The sequence below is a fragment of the Crassostrea angulata genome, chromosome 9 (genome assembly GCF_025612915.1).
Source record: "Crassostrea angulata isolate pt1a10 chromosome 9, ASM2561291v2, whole genome shotgun sequence".
Lineage (NCBI taxonomy): Eukaryota > Metazoa > Mollusca > Bivalvia > Ostreida > Ostreidae > Magallana > Magallana angulata.
Genome location: NC_069119.1, coordinates 9,247,873 through 9,271,239, shown reverse-complemented (window position 1 = coordinate 9,271,239; position 23,367 = coordinate 9,247,873). Strand labels below are relative to the sequence as shown.

The 23,367-nt window shown below is 34.0% G+C and overlaps 2 protein-coding genes across 2 annotated transcripts; both read right to left on the bottom strand.

The window, feature by feature from the left end:
* Positions 1 to 211: 211 nt before the first annotated feature.
* On the bottom strand, positions 212 to 1,825 carry LOC128163520 (mitochondrial protein C2orf69 homolog). The gene is made up of 2 exons (XM_052827135.1): positions 1,641 to 1,825; positions 212 to 929 (listed from the first exon to the last, which is right to left on the bottom strand). Exons 1-2 carry the CDS (start codon positions 1,800 to 1,802, stop codon positions 219 to 221), a joined length of 873 nt encoding a protein of 290 aa, XP_052683095.1. The 5' UTR covers positions 1,803 to 1,825; the 3' UTR covers positions 212 to 218.
* Positions 1,826 to 4,946: 3,121 nt separating this feature from the next.
* LOC128164065 (DNA-directed RNA polymerase I subunit RPA2-like) lies at positions 4,947 to 23,226 on the bottom strand. Its single transcript, XM_052827789.1, has 30 exons — positions 23,114 to 23,226; positions 21,240 to 21,317; positions 20,911 to 20,970; positions 20,696 to 20,770; positions 20,090 to 20,209; positions 19,614 to 19,679; positions 19,394 to 19,468; positions 16,227 to 16,325; positions 15,897 to 15,992; positions 15,349 to 15,425; positions 14,962 to 15,108; positions 14,324 to 14,377; positions 13,947 to 14,064; positions 13,297 to 13,387; positions 12,090 to 12,196; positions 11,446 to 11,581; positions 11,176 to 11,249; positions 10,882 to 11,088; positions 10,432 to 10,629; positions 10,060 to 10,167; positions 9,493 to 9,669; positions 9,055 to 9,138; positions 8,741 to 8,889; positions 8,152 to 8,293; positions 7,691 to 7,749; positions 7,334 to 7,431; positions 6,833 to 6,958; positions 6,254 to 6,381; positions 5,778 to 5,942; positions 4,947 to 5,374 (listed from the first exon to the last, which is right to left on the bottom strand). The coding sequence occupies exons 1-30, from the start codon at positions 23,192 to 23,194 to the stop codon at positions 5,141 to 5,143; spliced, it is 3,429 nt and encodes a 1,142-aa protein (XP_052683749.1). The 5' UTR covers positions 23,195 to 23,226; the 3' UTR covers positions 4,947 to 5,140.
* Between the last annotated feature and the right edge of the window lie 141 nt (positions 23,227 to 23,367).

Below are 23,367 nucleotides of genomic sequence, written 5' to 3'. Positions count from 1 at the left end.
TTTCTTAAGATCAATATTGATATGTACCATAAACATTTCTTTCCAATATTCGAATACATGTGCATGCATGTAATCTACTTTTTATCTGACAGTAAACAATTTATTTTTCACGTTTACAGATGTAACAGTTAAACTATCGGGGAAAATGACAAATCCCAAAGCAATTAAAAATAGGAGAAAATAATTAGATAAATAAATTAACAAGTGTTAGTTTAAATTCAAAACACTTTTAATAATTCAAAATGCCTTTCAATGCTTCCAGGTTCATCAAAGAAATGTCTGCCCTCCGTAACATTTCCGTTTAAATTTTTCAATTTTTCGATAAACTTTTTTTCTTCTTTTCCGATCCATTTCCTGAGAGAATCGCGCACTTGATATGGGGTCACATGAGCGTATATCTGAAGGCCTTTTTGTACCATTCCGGATAGAACTGTGTCATCAGTCAACCATGCATTTCTATCACCCACGTGACCACTATCTAACCAATAAACAGAGTTTAGTCTGCGTAAAAAGTCCTGAATATCAATATCGCTAATTTCCGAGGAAGAAAACATTTCGAACATCATTTGATTTAAAACTACACAACCTTTACTGAATCCCGCTAACGTAATTGTCGGACCATTGCCATCACGTGCTTTGGAATTGTCGGGCGTCATTTGACGATATGCGTTATTGTAGAGACGCACAAGATGCGTCAAACCGTCCACACTGTGTTCATTTCCTGGCACGTGGCCAATAAATGGAATACCGTCATCAGAAAAGTTTAAGAAATTTTTGTACACACTGAAGGAGTAAAAAATCATTTTGGAAGGTTTGATGACAAAGATAAGACTATCGGGGAAACGGCGCGCGAGGATGCGCGCAGTATTGTCTAGGTTGTATTCAATATAATCTTTGTTGAGGCTGGATTCCATGTTCTCTGGGTAAGTCTGAAAAAGAAGTAATATTTTAAATAAACTTACATGTAATTTATGATGCCATCGAAAGCAGAGAAAAACGCTAGACGCTTATTCATTTGTGTCTAATCTATTGCTATTTCCATTGCCGTTTTCAAAAACGGCATATTCATTCGTTAAGGGTTGTAGCAACGTTCCCAAGAATGCATGTATATTCATTTATATAAAGCGATTCATGATACGGACCCTATAATTATTCGATCTTTCAAAAACAATGATTTTTCCGGGAATATGAATGCGTAAATATAAACTAAGTACACACACACACATATATATATATATATATATATATATATATATATATATATATATATATATATATTCAAACATTTAAAAAATAAAATTATTTCTTTTTTATTCATTCCGGTATAAAGGTACCGACATTTGAGAAAAATACATTTAACTAACGGTTATATTCCACAGAAGCGGTTTATGAAAATATTTTTTGCAATGATTGCTGTCTTCGTATCTAGCACGATTCATCAAAGATAGCGTTCTACTTTTGGTTGGTTGAAACCTACAACTGTCCTACATATCGGGTAGAATGCACTTTACCGGTACGGTGAAGTGCAGTTGTCCCTACATATCTAGCACTCAAGGCAAATCAGTCTGAAAATAGTCTGCTTGTCTCATATATATATTCAATAATCATACGAGGAAATTCGAACTGTGGGTGATACAAACTTGTATATCCCCTCCAAAAAATATCACATGTTGTTTCTCCTGTCTCGTGACTTCGGATGGACACACAATGACGTCATTTTGTTTTCCCTCCACCCCGACTATATTTGCCAGTCTCTTTACAGACAACTCTCCTCCCAAATATTTCGTCTTATCGCTTGCCATTTATGAAATCCACATGTCGACAATTTTCGAGCTGTACTGTAGATAAAACGAGGGTCTTGCTAATTCACGGAAATGAATGAAAGACCTGATTGATGGAGAACCATATATTTTTTTTAATCATATGTCTATCAATTTTATCAAATTTATTTCTGTCTGTCTATGTATTTATTCCATTACATTGTACTAATTTGATATAACAAATATTATCTAATTATTTGGCTTTAAGTTTTTGTTGTTGTTGATTTATCGGTACCTTCACATGTAAAGACGAGAGGCCCATGGGCCACATCGCTCACCAGAACAACAAAAGGCATGATAAAATCAGCTTCATGGAGACATAATACAAAATATCTGAACAATGTGGTATAATACACGTAGATCCTATGCGAAAAAATATGTTTCCCCCTGGATATTCTTATATTTATAATCAAGTTCCTTTTCTAACAGGATGATTTTATAGTCACATCACATTCAGCATCGCAGTTCTCAAAAAGACCCTTAACAATTGTTTATATACAGGGTATAAACCTACATCAAACTCGGAATAATTTTCCAGGGGCCAAAGTTTAAACAATTTTAAAGAATCAGCAAATTATAAAAATGCTTGCATATAAGTAAAAGCATATATAATAACATTTCAGTTTTTGTGAATGATTAAAATGTTTTCCTTTGTACAATTGCATCCCCAATGTGGCCCCACACTACTCCTAAAGCTTTTGATTTGAACAAATTTGAATCTGCACTATCTGAAGTTGCTTTCACTAAAGTTACAGCTTTTGTAGACAGTTTTTTTTTTTTAGAAAAAAGATTTAATTTAAAAGATATTTTTTTGTATATTCCTATGTAAAAATTTGTCTCCCCCGCCCCCCCTCCTCGGATTCATGATTTCAATAAAATTGAAATCCCACTACATAACCATGCTTCCAACACGTTGCAGCTTTCCTGGCCTAGTGGTTTTGAGAAGAAGATTTTTTAAGTTTAACTCTATATATTCATAAGTAAATAGTATACCCCCCCCCCCCCTTCCCATTGTGGCCCCACTGAACCCCGAGGGTCATGATTTTTTAAAGATTTGCTCTATATATTCTTATGTAAAAAAAACTGACCCCCCCCCCCCTTGTGACCCCACCCTACCCCAGGGAGTCATGGTTTTCACAACCTTAAAATCTACACTACCCGAGGATGCTTCCACACAAGTTTCAGCTTTCCTGGTTGATTGCTTTCTTAGAAGATTTTTAAAGATTTACTTTTTCCTATGTAAAAAGTCGACCCCCAATTGTTGCCCAACCCTACCCCCAAAGGTCATTACTTTCATAACTTTGAATCTACACTACTTGAAGATGCTTCCACACAAGTTTCAGCTTTCCTGGTCTTCTGGTTCGTGAGAAGAAGATTTTTGAAAATTTCCCAAAAAGTGTGATTCTGCATGCAGTCTTTTTAAAATCAATTGATTTTTGTTAATAAATGTATATTTTAATAAAATTTATGAAATAGGTAAATTTTATAACCTTGACCTTCAATGAACAAGAATACAAAGGTCAGGGTTATGACAGGTCAAATGACCCTTAATTTGGAGAAGCTATTATACAAACATAAAATTTTCTTCATTACAAGTAGAATCAACCATTAATGTGGACTGGCCAAAAAGACTAACAGTTTGCAGTATTTGAATATTGAAAAATTCCAATAATCCCCTCCCCCAATCACAAGTGTAATTGTGTATAGTTAATAGACCTCCTGTATCAAACAAGCACCAGTGCCCCCACTCCTTTGAACAGATGAAGGGGATACCAAAGGTGATAACATGTACTGGTAAAACAAGATATCTGTGAGCCAATGCTCACTAGTGATACCCCCGCTCTGATGTGAATATGGGTGTGCAAAGTAAGCAAAGTCGACATTTAACAGAAAGCTGGCATCCGATTGGTACAGAAATATATCCCACAATATGTGTGTTAAACTTTCAAGCATCTGCGATAAATAGCTGCTGAGAAATCTTTGAGGAAAATCTGTTTGAAAATTTTGGCTAAAATAAGCAAAGTCGTCATTTAACAGGAAGTTGACGTCCGATTGGTACAAAAATATATCCCACGATATGGCATGCCTTAACAAACACTGTGTAAAAATTTCAAGCATCTGCGATAAACAGTTGCTGAGAAATCTTTGACGAAAATTTGTTTGAAAATTTTGGCTAAAAATAATCAAAGTCATTATTTAACAGGAAGTTGATGTCCGATTGATACAAAAATATATCCCACAATATGGCATGCCAAAAAAACAAATAGTGTGTTAAAATTTCAAGCATCTGCGATAAACAGTTGCTGAGAATTCTTTGACAAAAATTTGTTTGAAAATTTTGGCTAAAAATAAACAAATGACTCATTAAACAGGAAATTGACGTCCGATTGATACAAAAATACATTCCACGATATAGCATGTCCATACAAATACTGTGTAAGAATTTCAAGCATCTGCAATAAATAGTTGCTGAGAAATCTTTGACGAAAATTTGTTTGAAAATTTTGGTTAAAAAATAAGCAAAGTTGTCATTTAACAAGAAGTTGACGTCTGATTGGTACAAAAATATATCCCACAATATGGCATGCCTTAACAAACACTGTGTAAAAATTTCAAGCATCTGCGATAAATAGTTGCTGAGATAAATGTGACAGTTATTTTTGTTACGGACGGACAGACAGACACAGACAGACAGACAGACAGACACACACACAAGGGTAAAACATATACCCCCTCTCCTTCGGAGCGGGGGTATATTACCATTAAACACTGGTCTTGTATTTTAACTACATACCTCACAGTATTGGTTTCCATGAGGTGCTTTTGATGATGCTTAATCAGTTGTGTGCAAAAAATGTACTTTAAATATACAGTTAAATCATGAGAGGAAACAATATACATACATACTGTAATCATATTTCTATTGGAATTTCAAGTTTTCCCAAGTTGCTACCAAACCAACTGTTTAGAATATTTTATTTAAGACTATTGCACATGAAAGGCAATATAGGCCTACACATATTCTCAGCAGGGATGTATACACTTAGTATTTACATTCGTTTTCAGTTATATAATGTAGATCTAATTGTATACCAATACTTGAAGACACAAATCATTTTACAACACTTCATTCATTATTCAATTTATTTGCATAAATTCATAACATGGTAAATTAACATAACAAGAATAAAGTCCTCATAGGTACGTTTGTACTTAATTGTACATCTCTCTCTCTCTCTCTCTCTCATATCAATAACTGTTCACATACTTCCACACACAAACAGTTTCTATAATCGACACACAACATCCCATCACACACATCACTGACTACTAATTGGGGCCACGTCAAGCTTCACTTTGATATTCATGGCTGAGAGTTCTGCCACGAGGTATCTGAACACGAATGGTAGGGTGATGGTTTGAACCGAGTCCTTCTGTTTACACGCCTTGCAGGTCCAGCGGCGGTTACGCTCCGACGCATCCGTCACCGAGCCCATCCTTAGTTTTTCTAAATATGGGGATAAGATGCTTCCACAACTTGTGCAAACTCTGGCCTAAAAATAAACATGCATCCATATGATCTGATCTTCACTCTTTACATTACACATACACAAACTTATACCATCTGTAAAGCCAGAAAGCAAAATCACAAGAGGAGTTTTGCACAGAATGTCAAGGATGGTCTGTGAAGGGTTCATTTTGTGATTACCGTAAATAATTTTGCCTGATTTAAATTAAACAAAATTAACGATAAATATGCTTTCAAAATACATTTGTAATGGATATCTCTCTTTTTACAAGGTTTAAAAGTTATGTTTACAGTCTATATATGTCACTTTAACAGTAATGATATCGAAAAATATGGCAGAAAGCAAGAAACTGCACTGACTTGAAAGAAAGTCAGTAAACATTAAGGAACTACATTTATTGGTTTAGGTCTCTTGTGTAATTTCCTACCTTGCTGACATCGGAACAATCCAACAGTCTATCTTTAAGGAGATAAGATGTTCCATGAGCAATCAGTGCATCACGCTCCATTTCACCAAATCTGACCCCTCCACCCCGTTTGCGACCTTTGACCGGCTGATGAGTAAGGGGGTCAACCGGTCCAGTTGTTCTGACCTGAAAAATAATAATGATGTAGATAGAAATTAGTTAGGTTATTAATTAATTGCAATTATTCTCAAGGATCAGCTGTTAAACCCACCTATCAGTACAAATTGAACTTCAGGATAAAATCTTCTATGATCATGATGTTGATTAAAATTACTTGCAACTGTTTCTTGAGTATCACAAGCCTAATTTGTTCACTTGACTAAATCAAATGAACTGGTTATACATGATTTTTTTTAATTCATCTAAAATTTTCTCAAACTTTTTTCTCACAGAATTACGTACATCAGCACTAAAATAAGTCCTGACAATTTGTGTACCTGAAATTTATCTGACACCATGTGCCTGAGTCTCTGATAGTAGACCACCCCTATAAAGATGTCTGCCTCCAACTCCTGGCCGTTTACCCCACTGAACATCCTCTCTGTGCCGTAATAATTATATCCAGCTGTAAACAGAACATGTCAGAATTATATCCAGCTGTAAACAGAACATGTCAGAATTATATCCAGCTGTAAACAGAACATGTCAGAATTGTATCCAGCTGTAAATGTAGACTTAAAAAAAATTCAGTTTAAGAACTATTGTATAAACAATGCACACTAACATCAAAGTACTTTAAATGCACAAGGCTGTAACAGAATATATGACAATGATGGCCATCAGAAATGACCCCTACAACCCAACAATTACAGCAATGACTGTTAAAATTGACCTTTACAATAACGAATGTTGCAAATCACCTTAAATTTCACAACTATATTCTATGACTATTTTATAACACCATTTCTTGATTTGTATTTTGGAGAGGGTTTATATAGGCTTTGCCTGTTGCCTAATCCATTTGATTACTCAATAAAATATGTTTAAATTCAAATTTCAAGACATATGACTGTTACCTTTGACCAGGAGTTTTCCAAAGTGATCAATGGCCGGTTCCTCCTCGGAAAACTGGAAGGGCGTGGCGTCGTGACACACGCCATGGAGGGAGGCCGACTTACCCGCCATGCTCTCTATCATCATCCCTAGAAACAACAATACATGTAAATTTATGGTTAATTTCTGCAGATTCATTCTATTGATTAAGTAGAAATAAATACTAATAAATAGTAATTGGTTACAGTTTTAAAATTACCAGTACACAGAATACTGCAAACGCGGGAAATTTTCACACCACCGTTTTGTTTTTAATTCAATTTCCCTCATTGTCAAGGGGTGGATTTAGATTATGGCATTCAAAACAGTTAATTATATATTTCTTGAAACAAAATGTTATTGGTAAAAATAAATCAGTGGAACATTTTAACAATTGTTATTTGACCAAAGCTTATCTTTTAGTTTTTTAATTACAACATTTCTGTTATAATTCATTTGGTATTGTACTAGTAAGACAGACATACCAATGGTCATTCTGGATGGGTAGCCATGAGGATTGAACAAAATGTCTGGAGTCATTCCACTCTCTGTAAAGGGCATGTTCTCTACTGGCCACATCATACTAGAACAAGAGAATAAGAAACATGAAGACTACAATGTAGCACAATACATTAGTTTGTATTCTTTGGCAGAAACCCAACTATCTTGTCACTCATTGTATCTAAATCTATTGTAAATGTTAATTTAACTTGGTTAATATTTCAAACTCTGTGTTACAAAGTATTAATAATCGGCTTATTTTTGCATTTCAGTATTGTTTGACAATGAACATAACAAATTAACAATAGATATATGGCCAATCAACCTCGTTTGATTCTTACCTGCAAACACCTTTCTGTCCATGACGACTAGAAAACTTGTCTCCAATGATGGGGTTTCTCTATAAAAATGTGATCAATAAATAAATAGTAAATTTAAATACTGGATGAAAATTAAAACTGAGTAGAAATTGAGCTTTTGAATTTCTGTGTATTCCCAATTGATCTTTTATTTTTACAATTTCAAAAAACTATACACATAAAAAAGTATCAGACTTTTTAATACCAAACTTAAATTTCATACAAAATTTTACAGTGATACCATGGCTTTTAAATTAAAAACTGCCCAAACCTTATAATTGTAACTCTAAAGACGTACTATTGGACACAAAGTTATTACAGTCAAGTGTATCATTCCATTCCTTAAATCAAACATAATTTGGAGAGCCTTGACAACTGCATTGAAGTAGAACTCTAATGACCTTGTTGATATACACACAATGTGTCAAGGTCACAACCCTCACCTTGACCCTAAGGACAATACAGACTCGAGACAGCTCCTGTATTCCTGTTGTGTCCCCCAGGGCTTTAATCTGGTGCACGTAAGCCGGTTCATCAGAGGTATAGCTATATTCACGGGACTTACCAGTTTGTATATTGATTGTACTGAAAGATTCAGAGACGAATGTTATGGTTACACATGTAATTGTACATGCAATGCTATCAGATTTTGCTTTTAATTAAACAACAGAAAATGTAAAGGGTGAGTGTGATATTTAAAACATTATAATTTATATTTAGCTCTTGTTTTTATGCAGAGAATGCGAGTTAAAAAAAATCAAAGTATGGAAAGTACTTAATGTATAAACACAGTACAAAATCAGAAATGTATTCAGTATGCACAAATCATGAAAAAATGCAGATTTCAGCAACAAATATATGTAGATTTCTGTGACAATATAATTTTAAAATGGCATACTTGCTAAATCAGTCTGTTATATATTAATCATTCAAGAATTCATTTTACTTTAAATTTTAAAATTTTAGTTTGAACAAGACTTCAGTATTAGCAATGATATTACAATAATAAAAGGTTAGCAGCAGTAGCAGTACCTGTAGAAAGGGTCTCCCCTCTGTAAGTAGGTTCCTATGTGGGGCAGCCCCTCCTTTGTCAGACGGTCACCCAAGAAATGAGAGTTATCGGGGAGACAGCCAAATATTTGTAGAATGCGCCCATGGTGGTCACTGTTTAAGTCAATAATCTGTAAATAGTGCTCTAACTTACAATACATGTATGCCATCAAAGTTAAAACCATTAACACAATTCACATCCTCAATAGTAATGGAACATTTGAAAAATTATTACAAATTGAATGTAGATTCCATTACCATACAGCTGGTTAAAATATATTGATTTCTTCACATACCTGTGATTTATAAATGCTGGCATGTGCAAACCCTCGTTCAAAGGACGACTTGTTTAAAATCATGGCATCTTCCATATCATATCCCTAGAATAAACCATTTTGTAAATGAATTTTTGGGGCAATATGTACCGGTACAAGAGAACCTGCCAATTGTTAATTAATACTTCATTAAGCATTAATCTCTTCCTCTGATTTTTGCACCATAATTTATTCAAACACTAGTGCCTAATTAAAATACAGAGTCTTGGCTTAAAATTTTTAAATCTACATACATTACAAATCAAGAAAAAGTAATTTTGCATCTTGAGGAGCAGAAAAGTGTCTTCTGACAAGCATGACAAGCATGTTCAAATTTTGCTTATTCACAGTATACAAATACATTCTACAATACGACCAAATACATGTACTACATGACCAGTATCATACTGTTGTACTCACAGTGTATGACATGACAGCCACGATGGCATTAGTACCCAGCGGGTAGGTATCCATCTCGTAGTGGTCGTACATCACCGGCCGGACCACGGGGGACTGGGGGGTCTGGAGTTTGTACAGCTTGTTGTCCGCCCGCCGGTCCAGGGCATGTACGGGGAACCCCATAGTCTGCTTACCCATCTGTCAAAGTAAGAAGAAGATATGCAAGAGTCTATAATGGGATCACTACCATACATTGTATGTCAGTTCTTTTTGACAATGACTGCTACAGATAATTTAAAAGGGTACAATGTAAACAAATAACCAACAATTTTACAATATTATGAATTAAATTTCATATCAATGTGTTGTAAAAACATAAAAGAAGAACATATCTCCTAAAATTGGTCATGTGGAGCAAAAACAGAGTTATCTTAACAAAAGGTAAATGAATTCAACATGAAACAGAGAAACATGGTTCAATTTTTATTTGTCTTTAAATAAAAGTACCGGTACACATTTGTAACAAAGACTCTTTGACCTGCAGACAGAGGACAAAAATGCCTTACTCCTGAGTCTGGAAGGACCTACCTGACATTGGTACATGTTTCGAGGACTCTGGTTGAAGTCAGAGAAAGGTGTGAACTGAGCTACAGTGGACAGCATGGAGACCTCACTAAGCTCCTGGTGTGTTGTAACCTGTTCACAAGCATATGTACATATAAAATCTATGTAATTTATGTTTGTCATATGAGCTAAAATTGTATGATGTATCTTATGAAAACTCACAAAAAGTTAAGGGTTCATATAGAGATTCCTATTCTGTTCCATGAGATACTAGTATACATATTAATAACACAATGAAGATAAATAATTACGATATCATGGCCATATTTCATGTAAATTACAGTTGATTTCATTTATTGAGCACTCTCTTGTGCCCTGATCTCTTTGATCTCTTACCCCTTGGATGGCCTCTTCGGGTGTGATACAGATGTCCATGTACACTTGTTCAAATGTCCCTATCCACTCCTTACAATCTGTAGCAAGGTTCCACACAGGACGAATCATTCGTGCAGTGCTTGTAAATATGTACAGACCAGGGTACTGGCTGGCAAACTTTGTTTTAGGTACAAGACAGATTTCTGACATTGGGGGAACCTTAAAAGAGACAAACAGAATCAATATAACAACATCTTTATCATAATTTTAGTCAAATACGGTATTTTTTTCATCAACAGTGATCTAACATTTCAATGAATGCCAAAAATTTATTTTCATTTATAGCGCTTTGTTGAACATGCCTCTGGCTTTAAACAAAATTTTCGTGAATATGCTAAATCATAAGCTAAAACCATTTTCATATTTCTAAACTCAGAATCTGGATGGAACAAAAGGTCAAAGTCCACTGACCTTACTGAGACCTTTGACTTTCATGAACCTGAGCCTCTTTTCCACACTCTGAGCGATGTCCTCGTGAAGGTATCCCAGAATCCTTCCATCTAGGAATACAGTGAAGCACTTGGACATGGGGGCCATGGCCGGGGCGTCACACGGGGTCGTTCCCATGGAGAACAACAGGCTGGCAAGGTGTTTGTTACTCAGGTGAGATGTCACAGCCTACAACAGGTGAGAGTAAAGAATTAAAGAAAAGTGATAAAATACATTGTGAAAAATCTTAAGCAGTAACTTGACATAGAGACTTACCCCTGCGAGGGCCGTTAAGTGATTCAGTAGTCCGCAGGGGCTACCGTCAGGGGTGTGGACAGGACAGAGGAAACCTGTATAAAAATATAATCAACTCCTTCGCCATAACTGTTCTTTTCAAGGCTAAACTGACTTTGGTGAAATATAACAGCAATTGGTTTAATGAATGTCATTTAATCATATATCTCTTGTGTCTTAGCTTCAAGGTCTGAGATACACCTGTTGTTGGTTTTTTTTTATTTTACCAAAGTGTGTCTCCATTTTTCTTACCCCAGGCTTCAGGAAGGAGTTTTCTGACTGCCGTTGTTCTCATCTCACTGAAGAACGACCCTCTGTGTACACAGCGGAAATGTGAGATGTATCGGAAGAAGTTCAGCTTATCCGCCACCACTGTTAATCCGGTGACCTAGATAATCCAACATTCAAGATATCAACACTGATATCGGATATCCAACAATAAAGAAAAAGTCTTCCATACTTTCATATGATTACAGTTATTATGTACATTGCAATTTTTGAAAAAATTAGTAAATCTCTAGACTAATTTGTTGTGTTTACATTACTTCTTAATTAAAGATTTATATAGCTTTTTTTGGGGAAAAATTATATAATTTCAGTGTGTTATATTTTTTTCTATCAAAAAATGATCATGAATTTCAAAATAACAGAAAAATCAATAAATAATCTTGAAAAAAAGTGCATATTGATGTATAAAAAACAACACATTAATAAAAAAAAATTAAAAAGCATTTAAATCACACACAAATGATTTATAATAAATTACAATCAAATCAATTTTTTTGGTCCTTTATCTTAGTATATGTTGTTCTTGGTCTCTAAGTCAAGAGGATCAATCACCCTTGGCTTGCAAAAATGGTTCAACATATTGTTAATAGATGTACAAGTTGGCTCACCTGCATCAGACCCAGTCCACTCCGCGAGTGGATGGAGCCACTGGCCATGAAGTATTCCATGGACTTAGTGATGTTGGTCGTGTGTCTTAGAGCATCGTTCATTGTTACTGCAAAACAAACAACTTTAATCACAACGCAAGAAATCTTAACTTATATCAATTTATACAGACCCAAACAGTCTTTCTAAAGACAGCATATAACACTGTCTCGAATGTAAAACTATAAAGACAAAATATTAATTGTAAAAGCCTAATTCTCAAATGATTGTAAAAATGATATCAAAAGTATCTTTGTTTATCAAACAATACAGAATTTCATTGACTAAAAAAACAAAATAATTGTATTTATATCACCCATTGTTGCTGTAAAAAGCACCCCAAAAATACACTAACTGTCAATCAAACAACTGGGCTTCCTTAACTAGGAAGCTAAGATATACTTATATCTTTCATTGTTGCTGGAATATAGACAGAATAAATAGAAGGGTTGATCCAAAAATAATATCACAAAATATATTGCACTTCTCATAGGCAATGCAATATAAATGCAATATAAAAATTGATAACCATTTTCTATGAAAATTTTAGATCAGATCTGTTTTAAAGTACGAATTTTTGAGCCTTTAGATTCAGGCTTTTCACAATAGTTTTATCACCACTGTGACAAAACTTTTGGATCAACTCTCACTGATATTCAAACAACTGAATTCCATTTCCATTATATGACATAACGAGAAAACTTGCAGAATTTTTATTTAATTTAATAGGAACATAGTCATACTTTTTTCGTTCAATTTTTCTGAAAAATAAACAACCTCAGCTTATAATCTCAGTAATCAAAACAATTTAATATAAGTTTATAACTCAGAAACTTGTCATATTCTGATTCCAACTTGTATCAACTTATCTAAAAAGAACTGACCTTAATCAGTTATCACTAAAACCCAACAGCTACCGTCTCGCATATATATACTTACAAGCAATAAGCCAAATCACACATGCTATCCATCATTAAAATTCCTTCGAATTCGTTTCATTAATATTCATTACTTTTAAATTTTTCAAAAGGCTACATGTACTCTTATGCTTTAGGCAGTTTGAAAACAAGGATCATGTTTCATGAAATCTTGATTCTAAACCACAGCTTTCAGTAGAATATTAACTAACAATCAGAAATAAATGCCCAACACATGACACCGAATATTCACCCTCTGTAAGGACATATTCCTGCTCCTTGTAATTTTTAGCAGTCCTATCAATGGAACTCTTCACAGATATCATCCAGTCGTGGAGTTTTTCCTGCAAATTAACAACAACAAAATCATTGTATACTGTCTATAGGGTTATTTTTGCCCCATGTCATTTCGGCCCTTCTCCTCTTAGGAACAGTTTCGCCCAACTGGAATTCGCCCAGACACAGTTGTGTTTAAAGAAAGATATCACAAGACATTGGAATTCTCCCAGTCTTAAATTTACACGCTGACAACATGGGTGAATATTTCCATGTGTACAGTAATCATCTTTTTCTGATAATAGCATAATTATCTTTCAATATTGGTACTTCTAAAATTACTTAGTCTAAGAGCATTATGAAGTCCCAGACAGCAAGGGTATTCAGTGATGCTTTTAACAAAATACCAAAATATTCTAATAAATGATTTTTATACAATCATCATTATCATTTTAAAGACAATATAAAACCTTGAAGGATACTCTACAATATAATTTGATTTTCTTACCATTTCTACAACCCAAAAGATATTTGACAATTTCTTATCTTAAGAATAATCCCATACAACCCTAGAATAGTGCAGACATTTATCAAGAGACCTAAAGGATGTATCTGACAATATCTCACCTTAAGAATCATCCCATACAGTTGCCCCCCTAGCAGCAGTTCCTGAAACATTGGATTGTCTGCGCTCTCAGCCGCACACTCACCCTTGGCAAATGCAAACAGCTTCCTCGTCATATAGCTGGAACAGATACAGTCAATACTCAGTACTACAAACCCAATTTTTTTTTTGGCTATGACTTTGTTTTGTGATTCACTTGTGTTCAAATGGTTTGCAGCAACAAATGTTCACTGAATTTTTGTTGCAATTTTTATACAGTTAACAACTGTCAGAAGAATAAAATGGAGAATTTTTAAATCTCTGTCAGATGCTTTTTCGATTTTTACACATGATAATTTTCCACTTTTAATTAAGAATTGATAATATACAGGTTACTTACACCAAGAGGTGAAACTTGTCCACATTGTTGTCCAGGTGTACACATATACAGTACCTACAACACAGAGCACCTGTCAGACCAATCGAAAGAACTTGTTTTACATATGGCAATATACAGTATCTATACAACACAGAGCACCTTTTAGACCAGTCAAAAGAATTTATTTTACATAGTGGCAATATACAGTATCTACACAACACAAAGACCTGTTAGACCAGTCAAAAGAAGAAATATTGTTCTCATAGAGTTTCACCTGTGGAATGCCCCCCCCCCTTCCCCCCCCCCCCCCCCTAAGTATTTTCCTCTTCTACTACTGTCTTTCTTGATAAGGTATTACCCCACTTCTTGGTTGTTTGACTAGGGTTTGAAGATCAGGTTCAAACTTAATAATTCTCCAAAACATTTTTTCTTCTACTACTGACTTACTTGATTAGGTATTCCCCACCTCCTACATTTTTGTAAATGTACCAGGGTGGGAGATTTTAGTTTCACATGGAATATTTCCCCCCAAACATTCCCTCCCACCCCCCACTGGTGTGACCTTCTTGATTAAGTATTCCCCCACTTCTTGGTCAGAGTACCAGGACGGAAGATTAAGTTTCACATTGAAACATTTTCCCCCTCTATTTCTTACTTACTTGATTAAGTATTCCCCCACATCTTGGTCGGTGTACCAGGGTGGGAGATTAAGTTTCACACGGAATATTTCCCCCATATAAGCCAGCACCGTTTTCTGGGTGGTAAGATTTTCTGATAGCGCATGACGTAACATGGCTATGACACACCTATTAATGTAAAAAAAAAAAAAGTCAGTTAAAAAAAATCAAAAATCCTATTATGTTTAACACCATATTTTTTAATACAAACCTATTTAAAAAAATTAATAATTATTAAAAAAGACTAAATTCATATTGTTTCTTATGCAGGTCATGGTTTTTATCTCAAAATGCAATCTTGACACAAGATGGGGAAGAGCTAAGGCCCAACAATACATATGTATTATATGATTAATATTTAGTATTTACCCTTTGTAAAAGGAGTTGTCTTCCTTGCCTTGGATCAGCTGATCATATATAAACTTGTCTGTCACATTGTGTAAAGCCTACAAGTTTGAATTAATTTTTTTAAATACATTGTACAAAATTATACGGTAGTTAGCTAAAATAATTGTGCAGATAAAGAACAACTGACCATTCTAACATCATGAACAATCCCATAATCTCCTGTGACTTCAAGTGTTATTTATCTAATTACTGATGATGGAGGTAATGAACTTGCATCTAAGGTGTGAGTAAATGAACAGAGAGATATGTACCAATAAATGGGAAATTCAGTTTGAACCAAACATTTACATATAACTTAATCAGCAGATAAACAAAATCAACTTATGTGTCAAATTCATCTCTCATTCTCATAATTATATTCCCTTATTAAAAAGATATTGTGATGCAAAGAAAACTGAAGAGTGAAGCATGTTTCTTGGGGTTTTTTCTTTGTGAATTTTATGTGACATCACCATATATTTTAATATCATGTCATGAACTATTACATGTGTGCCAGAGTGACTCTTTACCTTTAGAATGAAGACCACAGGTACAAAGAACATTTCCTTCTGATGGCTGAAGCAGAGGGAGGCAGATCCATTGGACAAGTAGTGCAGGACATTGTTCTATTAAAAAACCAAAACAAATGACGTCATAGGGTTCAAATAGCTAAAACTCAAAAATAAATGCGTCTGATTGGCTACCATTTATAAATAAAAGAATGTAATTGGCTTTAATTCACAAATACAAACCTCTAAATTGCTTAACAAAACACTCTGAATGTATCCAATTTTACAAATACAAGACTGGCTACAATTCATAGATAAAAGACTCGGATTGGCTACTCTGTCCGTCCTTACCACTCCGATGTTGTCCTCTCCTACGCTGCGTAGAGACACACCGTACTCTGTGTACTGTTTCCCGCGGTTCTTCCAGGATGGACGATTTATACAGGTGGGCTGTGGACATGATTGAATAACTTGATTATAAAGTTCTTTAGTTGTTACCTGGTGACAGGTGTATAGTGCATTACATTTAGTGTGACTGATTTTTTTTGTGGGGGTCAATGTTCGTGGGTAGCCAAAATTTTCCTGGTTCATGGGGACGTTATTTCGTCATTAGCAAGTTCTATTTGGTAAATAAATACTAAACATATGCTTGTATATACGTTCGAGGGGATGTAAACTTGGGTGCAAGGGTTACCCACGAAAGCCATGAACATTGGTTCCCCATGAAGAATGATGATTCCACAGTAGATGGGAAATTATATTTACTAAAGCACTATCATATCAATTGCTATAGGACTGTTTCATTTTACATGTACAAGTAAGGGCAAAAAATTAATATCTTTGCACATATATATAAATTTAAAGTATCCTATTGTTTCCATGAAAATCTTTATAAATCTAAATTTTTAAAGTAGCCACATAGAGGAATTTAAATACATGAATTACACAAGCTTATACACAACTAATAGGGCAAAAACACTGAAGAAAAAAATCAACTTTGTGTTACTGGTTGTGACCCTGATATATGACCCTTTATCCAGGGAATGTGAAAAGAAATCTTTATGTAGAGACGTGTACTTACACAGGATGAATGACCATCTTTAAGTCCTCCTTAAAGATAGCTTAAAGGTGTTTAAAGGTAGCTTAAAGACGATCTTTAAGCCACCTTTAAGCTACCTTTAAGCTATATGTATTGCTTAAAGGTGGCTTAAAGAAAGCGTAAAGATGGCTTAAAGGCAGCTTAAAGACTATCTTTAAGCCACCTTTAAGCCACCTTTTAGGACAACTTATAGGTCCTTAATGTCCAAACTTCTTTAAGCCACCTTTAAGCCACCTTTAAGCTACCTTTAAGCCACCTTTAAGCCATTAAAAAAAATTAATTCAATATTGTGCTTAATTTCCAAAAAAATGTATTAACTTTATGAAAGAAAAGGTATTAAAACGGTTTTTGTTCTAGAAAGAAAAATGAAAAAAAAAACACCAAAAAAAAAACGGCCACGGCGAGAATTGAACCCGGTGCCCTAGGTTTACTAGCATCACCACACATCCTCTTGCGCCACGGCAACTTACATATATAAGAGCGTTTTTATATCCTATATATCAGTGGATATTGAATCACTGTATTGAATGTGTTTACTTGAAAAGATTTTGACAAACCATTCAGTTTGTAACAATCACTTATATCTAATTTATAAATTACATGCATGCATGTATTTAGAATGAAATACGGAACTTGGTCTTCAGTGAATAAAAATATATTATACCTAAATGGAAACCGTTAGGTTCACTATAGTAGGCTTTCTTACATGTAGTTAATAAATTTAAACCGAGTAGATATACGTTCATCTCATTTATAGCTATAAAAATGTAAGATTGAAAATGAAATCATTTCTTTTATTAAATGCATTGATACTATTCGGGTATTTGTTCAATTTCCCGCAATTTCCCGGTTTTCATGATCGCGGCGCCGTTCCAATATGTTTAAATATTTACATGTAATTGTATGTACATGATTTATAAACTATCAATTCTATAACAAACAAAATTACCAATTACCGGTGACGTATTTACTGCATGTGGCAATTGCAAATGACTTGTACATACAATTGTATGATGTGCCAGGCCGGGTATATTTGACATATTTACCCTTATACATATATTTTAATAGGCTAATCAACCCCTATTTATGATCACCGGTACATTAATTAATGAGCCTCAAGATTTTACTCTTACATACATGTATCGTTAATTTGTAGACGTAACATCTTTGAAACCCAGAGCTAGGAAATAATACTTTGAGAATGAATTACAAATGTAAATTAACTTTTATTCACTAGACTTATCGTATACTCGTACATACTAAGATTCAACGCCTTTAGAAACCCTGACGTGCACCTGGGCACTCAACACACCTGTTGTGTATATCTTGTATATTCTGTGTTAGTTCCAGGGGTTTTCTTAAGTTGGACAAACAATAGACTTTAATTAGATATACACAAACATGCACATGGGCACACGACACAACTGTTGTGTATATCTTGTATATTCTGTGTTAGTTCCAGGGGTTTTCTTAAGTTGGACAAACAATAGACTCTAATTAGATATACACAAACGAACAAAACTATGTCTAGACAAACAAAGCAGTAATATCCTGCCCGATATAACAAAGGCAGTTGAGAGTCTTTTCATCTTTAACATGTATCTAGCAGATCTAGAGTTAGAAATAATGAAAATTGAAAAAAAAAATACAAACCTTAAACCGATTAACAAATTAAATCATGCATTTTTGCTTCATTATCTTTATTTTGTTTAATAACCGGATGAACTGAGAGAGAGAGAGAGAGAGAGAGAGATTTTTTCACCGACTAATTTATAATAGAAAACAAACATACTTTAATTAGTTTTATGCACATATTAAGATACAGAGACTGCGCTCATCCCTACAATAGTTTTGAAACCCCCAAAAAATTATAAAGAATTTTATAACGGCAATCTGTGTCCATCGGAGCGGTGCTGATGATAGCGATCTGCGTTTAATGGATCGCCGATTAAAACCGCCTGCAACACCCCCCCCCCCCCCCCTTCCTTGGAAATTATATTATCACTCGGATGACCCCCTCCCATCTCTATAAAAGAGCTTTTGCATTTAATATATGTTTTTATTGTTCAGCTTGATCAATATTGACTTAAAGGCCACTTAAAGACAGTGTAAAGGCAGTGTAAAGAGAGCGTAAATGCCACTTAAAGATGCTTAAAGGTGGCTTAAAGGTGGCTTAAAGAAGTTTGGACATTAAGGACCTATAAGCACTTGCTTAAAGGTGACTTAAAGGCGGCTTAAAGGTTGTATAGCCTTTAAGCTCCTTTAAGTCACCTTTAAGCCACCTTTAAGGACTTGCTTAAAGATGGTTTTTCGCCCTGTGTTAGTTTTATGGGCCTAGAACCTGTATTGATTGGCTGATAAATAACAATCTGAAAACAGGCATGCATAGGTAGACATTCAGTCGCCGTTGACTACTTACAAAGTTCCTCCTCGGCATAACCAGCATTCTGATCACTTTCTCATTACCATTAGAAATAAAGTACCCTCCCATTTCCTGCAAAAAAAAAAAAAAAATCATTCAACTTAATATAAATTCATCAGCTTCAAAGACAAAATTCAAACAGTCATGTAAATATAATGGATAGATATTAAGAAAATATTTGAATATTGATTCGTTGAACTTGCATTATCTTCCTTACCTCAGCCTCTTCACCTCTACGCACTAACTCTTTCGGAGTAAGACCGTTTAGATTGCAGACGCTGGACTATAAAACAGGATAACCATATATCTTAGTGTAAATGAGAAAATCAATGTAGAGAATGCCAGAATATTTTACTTTAAATCTAGCGATATTGGAAAACTTTAATTTCAATGCACTCCTCAATATTTAATTTAATAGATTTTGTTGTTAAAATTGGCAATGAAACGAATTGGAAAGAGTTAATTAATTGGGCATAAATTTTAATACGCAAGACCATTGCCCATAAAACTATGTAAAACTCAAAAATGTTTAGCAATCCAATATGATACCATATTAATGAAAGCAAAGTATTGTATCGCCAAATACTTTAGATTTATAGCAAGTCTGCATGTAGAGTAGCAATGAATGTACCAGGTAGATGTACAGCACCTGTCTATGTACTATATACATTTAAACATATGTCATAACCTCACCTTGACCATGATGGGGACGTCGGCGATCTTCCTTTCGACTGTGCCCTGTATCCTTCCATTAACCTTCCAGAGCATACTGATGCTCAGACTGCCCAGGTACGAACTCCCCCGCTCACGACACTGAAACAAAACAGAACCCACAATGTTAAAACAGTAAAAATCTCATACCTTTGAAACAATACAAATCTTGTTAAAAAGTTCATGTCAATCCTTTTTATTCAAGTTTATTACAATTATCCTATGGCATGCTTTTAAGGTACATGTATTTTGCAGGTACACATGTATTAGAGTACTCATTTTACCTATCACTATCACTGCATAAGATTATAACCTCAGTATTTGGTTAAGCTGAAACACTGATTCAAACTACTCTTTAAAAATTGCAAAATTATTCATTTAAAATGTGAAATTTATCATTTTCCATGAATTATTTTTTGTTTAGGTATACAGTGGTAATATTAATTAGTAATTAATTTTGTTTAGTTCCCCTTTTGGTTTTTTTTTCTGAACATAAAATAGCTATCTAATGGTTTCTAATTCTTTATAATATAACTGTCAAAAAATGTGACTTGATCTGCAGAATATTTTTTAGAAAAAAACACTCACCTCAGCCGGATAAACTTTGAGTGTCTGTGCATATTTGTTCCCTAAATCCACTGTTGGATATGATATTGTGGCATCCTATGAAACATACATAATATTTCTTTACCTCATATTTCCATATAGATATATAATATTGTTACATGTTCAGGAATAAACAAACAAAAAACTTTTTAAAAAATCATTTTCTTTAAATCTTACTGCATTAGAACTGTATTTACCAGCATCTTAAATGCAACCCTGTCTCCATTTGGCAAGGCAAAATCAACTGGCGGAATAGTCTGAAAATTACATCAGGAACAATGGAAACTATAAAACTCATTATTTATTTTATGTTTATTAATATGCATGAACTAAAAATAAAACAAAAGACTCTCAATAATCCACTGAATTTTGACATTAACTTTTAAGTTAAAGGTACAATGTAATAGGTTTGCAGAAATTAACAGTAGCTCAGACTAATGAGTTTCAAATAACTTGTGCAAATGTAAAAACCTGAGAGTTGAAAAGTTTGAAAATCTTCCATAAAATGTATTTTAAGATATTGTACCTGCACTGCTCGTGATAATCCACCATGGATCAATGCATTGAAGGAATCAATGTGTGGTTTTGTAAGGTCTTGCAGAGGCTGAAATGTTATCATTATGAAAACTATGTACTTGCTGTCAGATCATTTAATTTTCTGAATCATAAACGATTAAAAAAAGCTGCTCTCCATGCAAATTCTATATATGTTACTTTACATAGAATCTGAGCATAAGCAGTATATATTGAAAAATAAAAATTTTGTGACCTAATCTGGTGGCACTATTTTTACCTACAGTTAATAATTAGAATATCTGACCTCCAAAAACACAAATTCTTATTCTATAATTCATCACAGTTCTATACAATAGATAGTATGAAACAGCCGTTAAATTAATCATTTCAAATATTTTCTAAAAAAAAAAAAAAAAATGGCTTGATATCATATTAAAGTCAATTTGTTAATTTTACTCAATTACCTTAAGAGAATAATATAAAACATACCCATAAATTACTCAAGGCAGAAAAATTGAGATACAGCATATTTTAATAATTTCAAAACCTATATTGGAACATGGAACATGTGTATGAGTGAATGGTGTTCATTTGATTTATGAATCAATTAAAATTCTGTACTTTGTGATCCGTTCATAGTAAAGACCTTAAATTTGGACACAATCATCATCAGTGTTCAGACTTTATGCTTAAAACCGAGCGCAGCGAGAGGCGGGCAAAGCCCGCCTCGCAAAGCGAGGATTAATGGTAACACGTCTATATATGAAATTCAGTGAAAAATGAAAGTTGAATCAGGGGTACTAAGGCCAAAAAAAATTTCTTCCAGCCCTTGGCGCCGCCATATTGGCAGCCATTTTGTTTTCAAAAAGTTAATTCGATCACTGATTGACTGGTACTTATCGATGTTTATTGCAGCTAAACTAAACTAAAATTTTCCAATGTTTCAATAGAAGGTTATTTGAATTAAAAGAAATAAAAGAGTACACCAGATGATTTTCAATAGTGCTTTTATCAAGAAACACGACTAGTTCTATGTATGTCTTATCAAATTATCAGATGGAAAATAAAAACATGAACATCAAGAAACTGATCTTTTAGATTCTGAATAAAGTATTCAATTTTATTACCGTGGCATTTATACGAATTAAATTGATAAACAATGAGAGAAGAAACAAAATAAAGTTCGGAATAACGTAAACCTCTTCGGCTATTTCCGACGACAAAACCTGTACGTTTTACGTCTAAAACATGACGTCATAATGTACACTGAGCACGCGACGTTTAGTTAAATTTGGCTAATGATTTGAGTAGGCAACCAAGCGGATCCTATTGTGTGTGCTTCAAATAAATTTTGTTTTCTTAAAATCAAACTGCACTCTGTAAAATCTGCGCTCAGTCCAACGGTCACACCGTTTACATATTAAATTACAAGGTGATATCAAAAGGTTAATGGTCAAATATGATGATGTCATTTAGCTTTTTATCAGTTTTCACATCCATCAAGTAAACTTAAACCTTGATTAATATAAAACAAACGTAAAATTTTCATTTTTTTTTGGATATAGTTTAATTGCGGGGTCATGACAATCATACTGCTAAATTTTATTCAAATTTGAACAACAAAATTTCTTTTTAGAGACTGTTTAGTGTGGCAAATTTTTGTCTTAAAATGATTTACAATTACAATTTGTACATTGTATTACATATACATAAAAAATTACTCCTCCACTGAAATGAGTTTGAAATTGTAGGCTTGAGGATAGTTAATAGTAAATAAAAAATCGTGATCATGCATAAAAACCAACAGAGTTTAGACGGTTAAAAATTCCGTGATTTTAATTCATTCAGCCATTATTCCTCACAGGGTTGTGTGTTAGAACATACCTGGTGTTGATGGGGTTTTAATCTCCCGTAATCTCCTGTCGTTAAGTTTTTTAACGAAGGTTCTTTAAGTTGTGTTGACATTTTGCTTCCCCACGTGCAGTATTTGACATCATAGTCAATATTGTTTCTTAATTTTGAAGGCAATTTCCCTTTCCATTAAACGTTTAATTGATTGCGAATTTGAAAGGAATAAAATTCGAAACGATAGCGTTGTATATTCCGGATTTCTTCTCCATCGAAAAAAGGGAAAGGAA

Excerpts from the sequence above, each read along its gene's own strand:
- LOC128163520 (XM_052827135.1), bottom strand. The coding sequence starts at position 1,802 with ATGGCAAGCGATAAGACGAAATATTTGGGAGGAGAGTTGTCTGTAAAG. Across the intron at positions 930-1,640 it reads TTTTTGGAGGGGATATACAA|ACTTACCCAGAGAACATGGA; the intron begins GTTTGTATCACC and ends CTTCTTTTTCAG.
- LOC128164065 (XM_052827789.1), bottom strand. The coding sequence starts at position 23,194 with ATGTCAACACAACTTAAAGAACCTTCGTTAAAAAACTTAACGACAGGA. Across the intron at positions 14,065-14,323 it reads GACAAGTTTCACCTCTTGGT|CTATATGACGAGGAAGCTGT; the intron begins GTAAGTAACCTG and ends TATCTGTTCCAG. Across the intron at positions 6,382-6,832 it reads TGGAAAACTCCTGGTCAAAG|CTGGATATAATTATTACGGC; the intron begins GTAACAGTCATA and ends TTCTGTTTACAG.